This window comes from Denticeps clupeoides, chromosome 1 (assembly GCF_900700375.1).
Source record: "Denticeps clupeoides chromosome 1, fDenClu1.1, whole genome shotgun sequence".
In the NCBI taxonomy this organism is placed as follows: Eukaryota; Metazoa; Chordata; class Actinopteri; order Clupeiformes; family Denticipitidae; genus Denticeps; species Denticeps clupeoides.
In genome coordinates, this window is record NC_041707.1 from 12110186 (window position 1) to 12125297 (window position 15112).

A 15112-nucleotide genomic window follows, 5' to 3' on the forward strand; every position below is an offset into this window, starting at 1 on the left:
AAGAGGGAGGTCCACTGAGAGTCGTGTCTACAAAATATAATGCATCCATAGCTGAAAATATTCCAAATTCACTCAAATAATTGAGCTGGTAGCAGAAGGAGTTATTCACAGGGGGGACCTATACGGTGGCATCACCACCCCTAGTCAAAACCTAGCTGCCTAATTAACCTGAATATTCTGAAAGTGGTATCAGAATGAAAAATCTGGAGAACCCCTCTCTCGGTGATGTCTGACATCAAATTTTGTCACGTTGTTCTCGGAAATTAAACAAGTGTTCATGAATTAATGTGCTGGAGCACAGACTTGTGCTCTTTTTCTTTGACCTTTAACCACCATTTAATGTATGTTCCTGGCTGCACCCCTAATTACTTAATTTCATATCCGTGCTTCCTGAAGTCACCAGATTTGAGCTGGCTTCTAAGACGGTATTGATTGCAGCTTCAATTTCGGCATGCTTGGAACGCCCTTCCAAACCATTATATTCCACAAGCTGTAGACTGACACATATTGAATGTGTATGACATTGATGGCATGCCAGGCTTGGCACCAGGGGGAGGGGAGTACCCGCTGTGCTCTGTGGGCTCGGCTCAGGACTCGTGTGGGCACGTGACGGCCTGTCTGCAGACAGCATCATTGATATTCTGAGAGACACCCGGCCCCTGTTCAGACAGCAGCAGAGCTCTGGCTCCCTACTGCACAACCGAGGAACAATGGAGCTCATCAGAACATCATTATGAGCTGGGTGTAATGGCACACACACACACACACACACATTCATTTGATTACAATCAGAAGCAACCCCCCCCCCCCCCCCCCCTTCTTCTTCATGCTATTGTACATAATTGCATTCAAATGCAAAGAAATACAGAACCAGAGGATATGGCTTTCCCCTCTGTGGACATTTTTAGCCTAACCTAAAATACCCCCCCCCCCCCACCCAAAAAAACATGCAATATTGCATAATAAGGATTAGCGCTGATTCATTTGATTTGGAGCTGGGGTGGTACCTTTGCGGCATCGTGAAACGTTGCATTATTGCAGTGGCGAGAGCGTGTCTAACATCTGCGAGGCAGCTAATTTGATTTGAAACTGTATATCTTCTTACAGAATAAATGTGGCTCTCGGGTCTGCCGTTATTGTCTCTTAGCAGCAGGAACAAGTGTTACAGAAATATAGCGCAGAGCCATATAACTTATTTTTCCATCCCTTTACGCAACCGTGCTCCCAATCGGTTTCACTGCTTATAGCTTCTGGCGTCTCTGTATCCCACTGATGACATGTTTCGCTTATTAGTTTTGTTTATCCAGAAGTTGCGGTTTATGGTTGCCAAGAAACGATCAAATCCCCAACCCAACTGCACCTCTCTTTCCCCCCCATCCCTCTCAATGCTCTGTCATAACAGCTTCCATTCACCCCCGATAAAAGACTTAGCGAGCTACGTGAATGCGCACGCCGCTTGCATAAGAATGCACCCCAAAAATCCCGACGGATAACAAAGGCTGCATGCGCCATGCTCTCTAACTAGCGTCCCCTATTAATCAATTTCTACCTGATCCTTTTACCTTAGTGCGAGGTGACGGTGAAGAGTCCGTCACACTGTTTACGGGGCTATTACTCACTAGAACCAGCGGCTTGCTTGCCATGGATCATCAATACAAAACTGATTTGAGGGCGCGCAGCAGCAGAATAATAAGGCTTTCAGAAGCCGAGCTCGACACTCGGCTCGTAATTAAGGGCCTGACGCCCGCGTTTGACGGCAAATGAAAGAAAATGGCCCCGCTCTCTTCCCATTCCGCCTGCTGATTGCTGGCTGCTGTCTCCCACCTGAAGTTTCGACCCATTCGCTCTTTGTGTGTGTGATTGCTGGAGTGTGGTTGTGTCAGTAATTGCAGAGCTGGTGGACAGTTTTGCCTCGAAAGACCCCCAGGCGACACACAGCACACAATGTCAAATGTTTGTCTGGAGGTCAAAGTTTTTTTTTTTTTTTCGAAGGAGGGCTTCAACCCCCCCTCTACCCTTGACCTCATTTAGATTGTATTTATGACATCTTTAGTCTTTGTTAACAACATGGAATAATCTTATGTTGTCACTGCGAGAGATGGTCATGGACATGGTGACTGAACATAGTGTGTTCTCAAAAGACATACGTAAAACAGCAAATACAGTATATGGTTAGGCTTGGTATGTGGGATGGCAATGAAGAAGCAATGCTTGGGGAATTTCTTCTTTGTGCACGTAAAAGGAACGATTGCCAGAGTGTGATTCCTCTTTTTCTGTTTGCTCAAGCTGTAGTGCAGGTTTTTGCCGCTAATGCATGCTGATGTTCTTCTACACTGGCTAGCCTTTGTGTCCTATTTGATCCAAGATCTAATAAGATTGCTGTGATCTCAAAGTCTGTAGATGGCATTTGACAGGAAGATCTTTTGTAAAAATGATGTGCATTCATTCCTCTATTAGAGTAACAGCGAATATCTGGACAAATTAGTGCCGTGTCCTCACCCGCACCTTACTAACACTGTTTTATGTTGACTTCTTATCTAATCTGTTTCTCGTCAGCATCAGTAACAGACATCAGTAATTGCTGTCATGAGGCAATTTATAATGTAACCTGACAGAAAACCTTACATTCATCAGCCATAACAGGAATGTAGCTAAATTAAAAGAATTGTGAAGTATGAGTGCAGGAGCGTCTCTCAGCCACCTCTGTGCCACCCTATTAATAACACCGCAGCCTCAGTACAGTCAGATCAATTTCCTCCATCTCCCCCCAGCCCCTCATATTGCCCGTATTGGTCTGAGTGGGAGCTGTATCACTGGGATAGGCTGCTTGTGGAGGTGAGTTGTATTATCTGCGTCCTTTCAGGCGGGTGGCGTTGGGTGGTGGGTCGAGGGATAAGCCCCAGCGGGGTCGACGTAAACTTATGCCCCCTCCCTTTCCCCCCCCCCGCACCATCCTCTGCACCCCCCATCCTTCTTCGCCCGTGGTGACGCCGGCACTGGGATTACATAAATGAATAATGACATCACATCTCAGCTGGATGACAGGTCAATGATCACCCCAGCCCTGGAGACCAGCTCTGACATTCCGAAAGGGAAGATTAGGGGAATAAGAAAGAGGTGTGGTGGAGGGATAAGGGAGGCCAAAGAGCCAACAAACTAATAAAATGAATAAATAAAGCCAGCAACAGCAGCCCTGTCTCTAAACGGGATGCTACAGAGGCACATTTGGGCGAATGTGGGTCAGGCAGCCACAGTCACATCCACAGCATGTCTGTTATGAAATGGGAACACAGGGCGGAAAAAAACACAAGCGTTCTGCAACCAGGATGTTCTCAGCACGATTCTCGCTCTAAGTGACTACTGCAAAAACTGCACAGCCACCATATTCCAATTAAAGAGACTTGCCACAGCCGCTCCACGGCAGATCTTATGAATGCAGCGCCAGTGTCACGCGGTATCAAACGCATTTCGCTGGCATTAATTCACTTTAATGCACTCTCTCCGGGCACTGCATGGCGCGTGGGGGTCTTCTTTAGAGCATATCTGGATCTTACGGCGTCCTCCTGATAAACACGGACCCAGTTATTCCCCCCCTGGCCTTTTGCGATTGCAATTTTGCTGGGTTAGCTTCTGTGTCGATTTTTACATTTGCAATTAAAATAAGACAGTACAGTACGGGAGGCGGCTCAGTGGAGCGACGTACCAAAACAAACAGGCGTCATTCTCTCTGGTTGTCCTCGAAATGGGGCAGGATTTCGTTACTTTTTCCCGCTGAAAACATGTGATGTTATTGCAATGCTAGTTTTGAGTTGTATATTTCTGGAAATGATATCGTCCATGCAGTTTAAGCTTTCTAATAAAAAGGGGGTGTTTAGTCGTGGCGTAGTTTGCTGCAGTTACGAATCTAGTTCCACATCTGGCCTTGAAGATATCAAATTGTAGAATCGATGGCTACCTGGGAAGAAGAAAAAAAAAAAAAAACAGCAGCTCTCTACCAGCTTTGAACAGGGAAGTCCAGCAGAATTTACACCTTGTTTGGGTCTAATAAAAGAGCATCAGCTACGCGGCTCCGGGCCCTGAGGCGGTCCTGATGTGTCACCGCGCAGGGGAGAGGAGAGGAATCCACCGCATCTCGATGGGAGACTTTGCAGTGCATTTGTAGCGGGGGAAGCGAGCTGATGTTTAATGCATCGCCCAAGGCCTGCGCTGGAGAGGGAGGGAGACAGAGCGACGGGGAGCGAGGGAGCCGAGTGCTCGCTCTGTCACTGGCCTTGGCGCTGAAGCGAGCAGCCCACTCACTAACCAGAATTAATGCAGAATACTAAACGACAGACAATCGGCCCCAGAGAGTATATAGGACAACTGGATATGGGAAAGCGGCTCTCTGAGAAAGAGCACGGCACTCTGATTTCTCACCCCGCCTACCCCATGCACCCCTTCCCACCCAAAATCAAGGCCGTAATCAGATGCCAAGGCCGGTCAGCCCTGATGGGGGACGCTTGGGGGGGAACTTACCTTGTTTTGATACCGTGAGAGCGGAGGGCGGCAATTTCCCCCCCTTTTTTTTCCCCCTCCTTCCTGTAAACATTCAAAGTGGCATTTTCCTCCACGGAGTAGAGTGTCTTCTAAAGGGCTCCTGCTTAGCATTTCTTTTTTTAAACAACAAAGGCTGAGATATAGAAAGAGTAAGCGAGAGAGGGAGAAAGGGAGAGAGGGACGAGCGGAGAATCGGGAGCGCGGGATACCGATAGAGGAGGGGGAGAATTCCCCGGTGGCACGGAACTATAGGAGGCCAGCAATTGCAGATACAACATTTATCTCTAACGGTACCCGGTTCTCCCACCCCGCGCTCCCAGCCCCCCGCCAAGCATGTGAGAAATGTATTCACAGCTGTGTTTTGTTGAGGATTGCGAGGCGGCAGACTGCTGGCTATTAGGGGATTTATGGTAGCGGGGCTTTGGCTGGCTGGGGCGCCTGATTATAAGCAACGCGTCAGCCTCCCTCAGGGTGCCTTCATTTTCCCCGACACACTCCACTGCTGTGGCTTTAACACTTCATCTGGTATCTCCCATACACTGCTTTTAATTAGCATTCATGGATGCAGGAGCACGACACTGGCGGATGCGGAACGGCACTGTTCAAAAGGGACCCAAATGTGTGTGTGTGTATGTGTGTTTGAAGTCTCTGTTTTGTCTAAATCCCCAGAGTGCTGCTCTTACTTATTTTCAGTCCACATGTGTATATGTGTGTGTGTTGATTCGGATATCCATGTGCCTTGTACCACCCTCTTATTATCATCACCTCTCTTCTCCCTTTGTCTTCCTCAATCTTTTGGATTTGGCAAGCTTGCTAGTTCAGTGATTATACGAACAGTGTGTGCTCGGCATGACTGATGGTGATGACGATGAAGATGTTATCAGCATCTGCTGGTTCACACACACTACTGAGACCGAGCGTGCGGTCTCTGGACTCAATTCAAACATGTCTTCAACTTTTCTGTATATGATAAGCAAAATAACTTATAGCTCTATAACATTTATTTCTATAGTAGTCTGACAGATTTGCTTTCAGATGCTTTAGAATTAGGCTTTTTGAAAATGACAATGGTTTTGTTTGTCATCAAAAAAGGATTTTTTGATGAACTCTTATGACAAAAAAACAAAGATTGAAATTTATCACAATAAGTTTCTTAAGTTATATATTCTCCTCAGTGAGAGTCATTTTCTGTTTAAATCTGCTGTGGAACAAACTGAATCAAATGGCGTGGAAACATTTGTGAAACAATAACAATGACAATCTTTTTTCAATGCATGATTGTCAATGCAATATCAATACATATTTATTTTCTATTATGATGACAAAATTTCCTAACTTTGATGGGTACAATGATAAATTATGCCACCTCAGCATCAAAACCTGTGAAAAAAATTACATTTTAAATGTTTATTGATTTATTCTAGCCCACAATTAGAAGCAAGTATTTCAGGCCATCAAAGTGCCCTTTAGTAGTGAGGAATGCTTACAGTAGAAAGCTGGGATGGTGAAGGTGCAGACAGAGGAATGATCAAGTTGTGTGAAACCAGCCAAACCGCAATTCCTGTTTCCCAATGGCTGCTTGTCATTTGCTGGAATAGAGCTGGCAGAGGGGTAATTAGCTAGATCTATCATATTCTACAGGAAATGGGAACAAATATGGCTAATGATCCATGCTATCCTCCATGAGTTTTCTCTGGATTTTCTTAGTGCTCTATTATGTGTTTGGGGGAGGGGGGTGTTGCCTTAATGTTCGGAAGAACGCGGCACAAGCTAAATGAATGAGGATTTCATCTCGTATGGAGATTAAGGTTTGTAATTACGTCATTTTTTTCCTCCCCTTACAGAAAATGAGTTTGGAAGAGAAGTGGTGAACTCTTTCGCGCTCATCTGACTTCTGCAGAGGTGTGCAGAGAAGGAATCAGGAGTTTGGACCAAAGAGACATCAAACCTCGAGTTCATTTCAGGTACCTTTTTCCCCTGTGGGCTGTTCTCGTTCTTGAATGAATGATGGCAGGAGTAGAGTTTCACGTTTTTCTTTCCCCCTCTCTTATCCTTCTAGCCCATCACATAAGGCTGCACTGATCACGATGGTCCCTGTTTACTCTTATCATATGAATCGTAGCATTAATTAATAGGTGTCTGAAATGCAGATAAAAGTGTTTTATGCCAGCACCAGATTGCTGGGGTACATTCGGGAGAGAGATAGAGCCATATGTTCAGGGGATAGTCTTTAAAATAAAAAAAAGAATAATAAAAAGGGGAGGGGGTGCTTCAAGGTGAAAGAAAGGAAAACAGAACATATGTGAGGCTGTGACAGACGGCAACATAAAGAACACATACACCAATACATGGGCATATACATTCTGTATTCCTACAAAACTGAAGTCTGTACCAATACCTGTCCATTTTTCACCACTGCATTTACTCTTATGGAACGTAGCCCCGAATTTCATCTGTTTCAGAAAATACTGGTATTGTCACAGTGTACAGTGTCACTACAAAAAAAGATGCCCTTTGACCCTAGAATTACAATTATGAATCAGGGATATCTCAAAGCTCACGTCAACAACTTACACTGTTAGACACAGCATTCAGCCATGTTATGCTTAAGGGAAAGAAGAAGAAGATGCAAGTTTTGTGTTTAGTGTTCAGAAAGAGAAAAAACAATGGGGTAGTTGTAATGTAATCACTGAATATTAAATACATATTCAAAGAGCATGAATTTTGCTAAAATCTTAAAATACATTCAATGGGTGAGAAGCCCATTGAAATGATTGTTTTTCACACCACAATTAAAAACCCCTCCTGTCAGTATATCACACACACAAGGGTCCCACAAGGCACCACCTTCCTCCCTCGCCTCTTTGTTTACCACCATTTTCTTTACTTATAATACTTGTATGCAGGGCCGTCGCAGCTATTGCCAAAGCAAACTGATTATCAATGCTTTAAATCAGATGGGAAAATGCCCTGCATCTATTTTACTGCTGCAAAAACATCCCACTAGATGTATCAGACAAGTGCTTTAGAACAAGTGCTTTTGTATCTAATATGTAATAATCCTGCAAATAATATTCAAAAATGTCCATACACATAACACCGGTCAGACATTTTCTGTTTACATGCATTCACGTCTGATAATGCCACCGATGCAAAAGCATCACCAAGCCTTGGATGTATGTGTTTTAGCAGCATTACTAAGAGCATCTACATTTGTTTCTTGCTGCTTAGATCCAATTTCTTCTTAGCAAGTTTGCCAGGGTTCACACTGTAATGATATTGCTGTTAAAACGTTACTATAAAGAACCCAATTTGAAGCTCTGTTCTGTACTGAAACTGTTTCATAAAAGGACAGATGTCTTGGAGAAATTTATTCTAAAAAAAGAAAAGAAAAGTAATCTCTTAAAAAATTAATCCTGAGAGAATTTTAAGTGATTCTCATTATCTCTGTTAATTCCTTAAGAAAACAGTAGGCTAAATTTTTAGTGACCCTTCTCTTTGAATATTTACTGTGCCTCCTACATTCCTATTATGCATTTTAAACTCGTAATGAATCCATGGAACTTTCTGCCATGAAAACAGGATTTTTTTTATTTGCTCTTTGCCTTGGGGTATGTGTAAGCCTAGTGATGCAATATAATTTTTAATTTTTTGCCTGTACTTTTAGATAAAAAAAGAAAAGAAATAATAAATAAACAAGGACACACAGTGTCATGGATGTGAGGTTCTGTTCTTCCAAAGCACCCTTGGTTCTGGGCACAGTGTTCCCTTCCTTGCCCTGCAGCATGTTGATCTGGATGAACAATGGAAGTGCGTGTGCCTGTACCCTGTTCCTCATCGTAATGCACCAGCCTTTTTCTTTTTTTTGTAGTTGTCATGGAAGAGTTTGTTGTCTTGTTTAAGTATTGATTAAGTATTGGTAAACATCTTCATCTTGTTAATCAATAATGGCAATGTAGACAGAGAGCTAGTTAGCCAAGTCAGGGTTTAGGTAGGTAACTTTTACTGCATAAATTTAACAATTTGTCTGGATTAGGTTTATGTAAAGTCACAAGCAGTGCAGAAAAGGGAGCACTGAGACTACAGTAGCAGTTAAAACAGCTCTGGGTGAGCAGTTTAAAGGTGATAAAGCATGTCTTAATTGCATCCCTTTGGATTTGGATGGCATTTCGGGCAGTATTCATATGTTTTATATGGTCTGAATCTGAGCTCAGGAGGAATACATGAATGCTATTTGTGCTACTTCATAAGCCAACTTGGCTCCTTCTTTATGTGAAATGCTTGAATAAAATACAAAAAAAGAAAAGAGTTATGACCAATACCAACTATGTTTACAATATTTAAAATAAATCTCTGCACATCAATTCCTCACTTTAAACTGGATTTTAAAAAATAGAACCATCCAAGTGCTGCAGGCATGTAATTTTTTTGCTCCTGTGGTCGAGGGCAGCAATTAACAGCATTAATTATGTTTATTTATTTTAATGTATTTTATATTTATATATTAATTTCATATATTGATTATAATATCTGATTCGCGAACATAAAGCAGTTTAGATTAAATGACTGGCTGGACCTCAGGTCTGAGTCACCATAAGAGGGTTGTGTTCATGTCAGCTGCATCTCTCCCTTGAGCCCCGATGCTGGCTGTGTTCCAGAGGACAATGTAGAGTGATGTTGTGTTACATCATGGACACATTGCTTCTGACGTGCTCTTATTTGTTGTGCCATTGCATTATATTGAAGTACCAATATTGAAATGACCACCCAAAACAACTCTTTTTCTTTCTTTTTTTACTTGCATCTTCAGAGGTCAATCCCTTTACACACTGCCTGAATATAGTGACGTCCTGGCAGTGTTTGATTACTCTTTCTACAGCGGCAACAGAGTCGGCAAATGCGTTTCACCTCCGACTTTTGAGATGTTTGCTATTCAGAAACGTATTAACAGGTCTCCATCCGGCATCCCGTATTGTGCTCGCTCTGAAAATACCATCAGAATATTTCACCCCCGGAACCTTTAGCAAATAGAGAGGCGAATGTGCTGGGAACCTCTTTGAAGAGCAGGCTCACCCACAAAAGATTACCCGGCTCAGAATGGCCAAGGTCTGCCTTACCTGACAGCCTCGTTGTTGCCACCATGCCCAGCACGGGTCTTTCTGTTCAGGCCACTGTAGCACTTTCTCCACTGCACCAAATGTCACCGCCTGAGCCATTACACAGGGAAGAGGTGCAATAGGTAGATAAGTTGTTGGCTCCCTCTGATTTCTTGAGGTAGGATTTCCTCACATTGCCATGGAAACCCCAGCAGCACTCCAAAGGGAAACGTCTCTGGGTTTTTTTTTCATCTTCGTCTTCCTTCACAGTGAAACACCCCACCGTTTCACAGCCTAATAAGATTTACTGGGTATCGTCGGCTTTGATCATTTTATTTTTTCTGTGTTTGAAACATTTATAGGCCTCGTAAAAAACACCAAGGCCTACACCATTAGGCTGAAGGTTTAAGTGCTACTTTAATAAATCATGTTTAATAAGAGCGACATCTAAACACGGCTAGCTGGTGATAGTCAAACTTGTGTAGCAGTATTATTTATTAACATTTAGAAAACACACAGACAAATCCCCAGTCTTTGCGTTCATGAACAATTCAAATTGGCTTTAAATAGGAGATGTGTGAAGTGTGTACTCTGGGGACATACCAGCTCCTATGGATAAGATCAGATTTGCTCAGCCCTATGTGTCAGATGTGTCATCTGATCTGGGAACAGATTTACAGTGACAATATCATGAGGATTATGCCCCAACAGCATATACGTGATGAGATGCAGTGATCTCTGATATCTAGCCCATTTGTTTTGGCTTCTATGGAAAAGAAGATATTTAGGGAAGAAAATATTTCACATTTAGCTACGATGCTGCACTGTGGTTTTATACCTGACTGACTGCTTATACCTTTGTTGCTTAGCAACAAAATGAATATCTGGATCCTACATGCAACAATTTCTCTTTGCAGACGGTAATTCTGAAGTTCCTCTACCCCATTCATAAATGTTAACTGCTAAAAAGATGATTAAATATAACTATTTTTGCATGATTCTGTCTGAAAGAACCTTTGGCTACACTGGGTACTTTCAATGGAAACTTTCATTTAATTTTGGTTGTTTTCTTGAGTTCTTTTAGCACAAAAGTAGTTTCTATCTTTTTAAAAAAATGTTCAGTTCCTTGTGCTGTTATAAACTTGAAACATTGCTGTTTGATTTTAACCCTCACAGAAAAATCATAATACTATTGGGCTAGGTGTTAACAAACTGTGTTTGTGTGTTTATGTGCTGAACTGACTTGATGCTGTGTTCGTGTCATCCTGACAGCCTGGCAGTCTCTCCCCAGATGGAGGTGGATGTGCCAGAAGAGAAGCGCCATCGCACCCGCTCCAAAGGTATCCGAGGTGCGTCTGCCATCAGCTCAAAACCACTCCAGGCTCTTTTCAGGGTGACCTTCTCCTGCTGCTCCCCCCTCCCCAATAAAAAAAAAAAAAAGAACATTCATCGTCATTCTCATTCCCTCGCCTTCTTATCTCCCGCCACAGAGCTTCTCATGTCATGTCATGGCAAAGCTGATGTACATGTTCTGATGTTTTACGTCATGTTCTCCAGAGCTCTTTGGTATTAGCATTATTCAAATTTGATTCAAAGTAGGCTTGTGCATTCTCACACACATTTCTTTTTTTTTTTTGCCTTCTGTTCTCTCTATCTATCCCATTCTTTCTCAGTGCCCGTGGAACCAGCGATACAAGAGCTGTTCAGGTTAGTGGTACTGAATGCATTTTATTCTTCCAGCTCATCTTGTTCACCTTCAGAAATGATGCACAGATGTTCACAGGGAACGTGTTCATAAACACAGAGACTCTAAAAAACATTACTGAAAGGTGAGGCCTGTAGCCTGGTAATGGGTGGGATATACTCTTAGGTCCTTGTTGTGTGCTGAGAGATGCCCCTGTGAGACAGTGAGGGCCACTGGCTAATGTTTACCCCTTAAACCCTGCCTCTTTCCTCCCTCACCCACCTGGGTGCTTCTGTCTCCCCTCTGTCTTGTTTGTCTTCCTTGGCTTATTCAGTAAATATTTCGTGCCAGTATAAGCATGCACTATATTTAGACAGCGTGTCATAATGCATATTTTTTCTTGGGCAAAGGGTCAGTACAAATGCCATATGCCAAATAATAATACTACACAGATTGACCTTCTTTGCTTTTTCATATCCTTGTTCTACTCTTCAGCCCTTCAATTCTGTTCAGTTTGAATAGATTGCTTTATATTGCAGATACACCAGTTAGATTAAACTACTCAAGCTGCACTGTAGCACTACAGTAACCAGCATGAGTATGACCTGGGGTGAATTTTTTGATTGATTTTATTTTTTCAGGTTAACTCATTTAAATATCATTTTATGCCATTTTATTTTGTAGGAAATCAGCATTGTTTTTATGTTTCCCCTGCAAGTCAATGCAGACTGAAACAAACACCATGTAAACAGATCTACATTTCACAACTCCTTTCACTCACTGTAATGACCACCTCTGGCTATAACCCTTGACATGGAAACAGCAGTTGCCTATATGTGTAAACTGGTCAATGTCAGTGGTATTGGATTAGTCTTGATTGATCGCTTTAGTCATGGCTTCCTGTAAAGCCCACAGAAGTACAACATGTTTATCCTACATCTGTAACACATCTTGGTCAGAGTGCTAACCTGAGAAGAATGAATTAAGCTGCAGACAGCCATTAAACTGGTTAACATTTGCTCTCAATCAGTGACAGCGGCTGTAAGGCATTTTTAAAAAAAAAAAAAATGGCATTTAATTATTTATTTTGCTCTTATGTCTGTCTTAGTAGTCCCCTAATACTGTATCTGAAGTCTCTTTCCAAAATTCAGCCTTGGTGCAGAATTACAGACACTTTTAGCCAGTGCCACAATGAGATTTGCCCAGAATCCGCCATTTCGCTGTGTGTAACTTTAAATGCAAAGAGGAGGAGAGCAGTGGAATGAGGAGGAGAGCAGCCTATAGAAGTGAGTGGGCATCCACGGAAATCAACACATTCACCAACCACAATGTTTGGTGCAACCAAGAATTGTTTCTATCAGAGTCTCACGTGATGGCACTAAAATAATACATTTGTGCTCATTTTTACATCCAATCATTAAGCAACTGCAATGCTTTGCACGTTTTTAAGCCATGACGGTCAGTGGAGTTAATTTTTTAGGGAAGGGGAGGGAAATTCTCTTGGCAGACAAAGCATGAGAAACGGGAGGTACCTTTTTCCCTTATGACAACGTATGGTGACAAATTCCAGATCTGACCAACTGAGCTGTCACTCTTTGAACAGCAAAGCACAATGGCCAAAGCACTGTTTATACATATCGCCATTTGTAGCCACTGCAGGACTATAGACAGGCTAGGGGAACTTGTATTAATGTTAAATAATCTCACAAAGTGAAATTTTCATGATAGGTGAGCTTTAAATCACTTACGACTTTCACGAAAACATAAAGTAGTTCTCAGACAGGATAACTCAATAAAGTAGCAATTACAATACTTAATGACAGACAAGGCAAAAATCAGCACATTAATATAAACTTTCATGTCATAATTTATAACTTTCTGAGTATGACCCTTGCACTTAATACACTTCTATAACAGTGACACAAACAATGGTAACTTTATTCATGTTTTTTTATTTATATTGACAGATTTACATTTACAGCATTTATCAGACGCCCTTATCCAGAGCGACTTACAATCAGTAGTTACAGGGACAGTCTCCCTGGAGCAACTCAGGGTTAAGTGTCTTGCTCAGGGACACAATGGTAGTAAGCGGGATTCGAACCCGGGTCTTCTGGTTCATAGGCGAGTGTGTTACCCACTAGGCTACTACCACCCAATGATGACAGATGTCATCAACATGCATAGAAGTGTTACAAACCATGTGGTAACAAAAGCATTTTAATTAAGAATGCTTCAAGTAGAAAAATAAGTAATGCGACAACTACAGTAATTGTGTTTTGTTAACTGGTTAACTTTATTCACACTCCTTTACTTTTACTATTCACCTTCACATTATGTACCCTTATACCCCCATAAGAAAGTGGTGTTTTCAAGTGCTGAATGTTGCTTTAAAACTAATATTATTAATTATTGATTTACATCTTATTTTTATGGCTTGTGGTTGGTCACATTATTGGGTCACAAGGATGTTGCTTCATGCTGCAGTATGAATTTTCAATAAGAATTTTCACAATTAATTGTGCAAACCTACATGCAAGGATGTGTATTCAATTAAGCAGATCTTTTGTGGACTGAATTACATTTACATTTACATTTACAGCATTTATCAGACGCCCTTATCCAGAGTGACTTACAATCAGTAGTTACAGGGACAGTCTCCCTGGAGCAACTCAGGGTTAAGTGTCTTGCTCAGGGACACAATGGTAGTAAGTGGGATTCGAACCCGGGTCTTCTGGTTCATAGGCGAGTGTGTTACCCACTAGGCTACTACCACCCTAGTTTCTTCATACTTGTCCTCAAATGGCTCTTATGTAAACTGCAATGCTTTCGCCCTTTATTATAACCACAGAATGTTAAATTAAAGCTACGCACCAAGGGGTCATTTCTGGACACTATGCTTCAATATGACATTAAACACCTAGCTTCTAGCTCAAATCTGACCTCAACCCCCCAATAGCCACTGCCACCCAAACGTAGCAATTAATCAGGCGATCAATATTAAGCCTATCTCTTGGAGAAGGTGTCCATAATGCCAATAATGTTTGGTCTATAGCGTCGCTCTCCAGGGTAAAGATTGTTGTCAGGACAAATACAATTTGACTTCAGTGTCTGGTTGGCAAAGATATGAGGATGCAATATGTTTTCAAAAAACATTATAAAAACATTTTTAAAAACATTATAGCACAGGGTAGTGCTAGAACACACACACACTCAGCCTGTGTCTCTTGTCATTTTAGCTGCCCAACACCAGGTTGTGACGGGAGTGGGCACGTCAGTGGAAAATATGCAAGACACCGAAGGTAAAACCTGGCTTCTCACATCATATTGTGCCTTCTGGTTAAAACGCAATACTGTGAGACTGGGCAGCTTTTATGGCAGTAATTAGAGTTTGGAAATGTACGTGCCTTCACTCAAAGCCATATTTTTAGTTTAGTAAAATACTTTAGTAAAAGTATTAGGTACAATAGCAACCTGTAGCACTACTATATGTACATATTATAATATTATTCACTTTAAGCACCTAGGGTTACTCTTTTTATCTATAGTATCTATGTATTTAATACTTAGATGCTTAGATATTTAATTCATATAATCCTAGTTTATATATCAGTACATTGTTTCCCAGCTAAAATAACCAGCTAATCAGTAAATTATACCTTAAAAATAGAAGAAAGATAATGGGATAGTCAGGGCTTGGGCTTTCCTTAATTATTATGTAAAAACAATCGTACGTCTTTAAACAAACATGCTAAGCTCCTCGCTGCCGTATTTATTTATGCTAAGCATCCCGGCG

The 15112-nt window shown here is 41.9% G+C and overlaps 1 protein-coding gene across 13 annotated transcripts in view; it reads left to right on the plus strand.

The window, feature by feature from the left end:
- The window catches only part of myt1lb (myelin transcription factor 1-like, b), a 79672-nt gene that overhangs the window by 17616 nt on the left and 46944 nt on the right, over positions 1 to 15112 (plus strand). For 9 of the 13 annotated variants that reach the window (XM_028988413.1, XM_028988860.1, XM_028989118.1 and 6 more), the window contains exons 2-5: positions 6381 to 6500; positions 10905 to 10981; positions 11306 to 11339; positions 14556 to 14618. In XM_028988413.1, coding sequence (XP_028844246.1) covers positions 10924 to 10981; positions 11306 to 11339; positions 14556 to 14618 — 155 coding nt within the window. In that variant the 5' untranslated portion in view covers positions 6381 to 6500; positions 10905 to 10923. The remainder of the gene's footprint in view (positions 1 to 6380; positions 6501 to 10904; positions 10982 to 11305; positions 11340 to 14555; positions 14619 to 15112) is intronic. The other 4 variants (XM_028988593.1, XM_028989447.1, XM_028988770.1 and 1 more) reach the window with 3 other exon arrangements.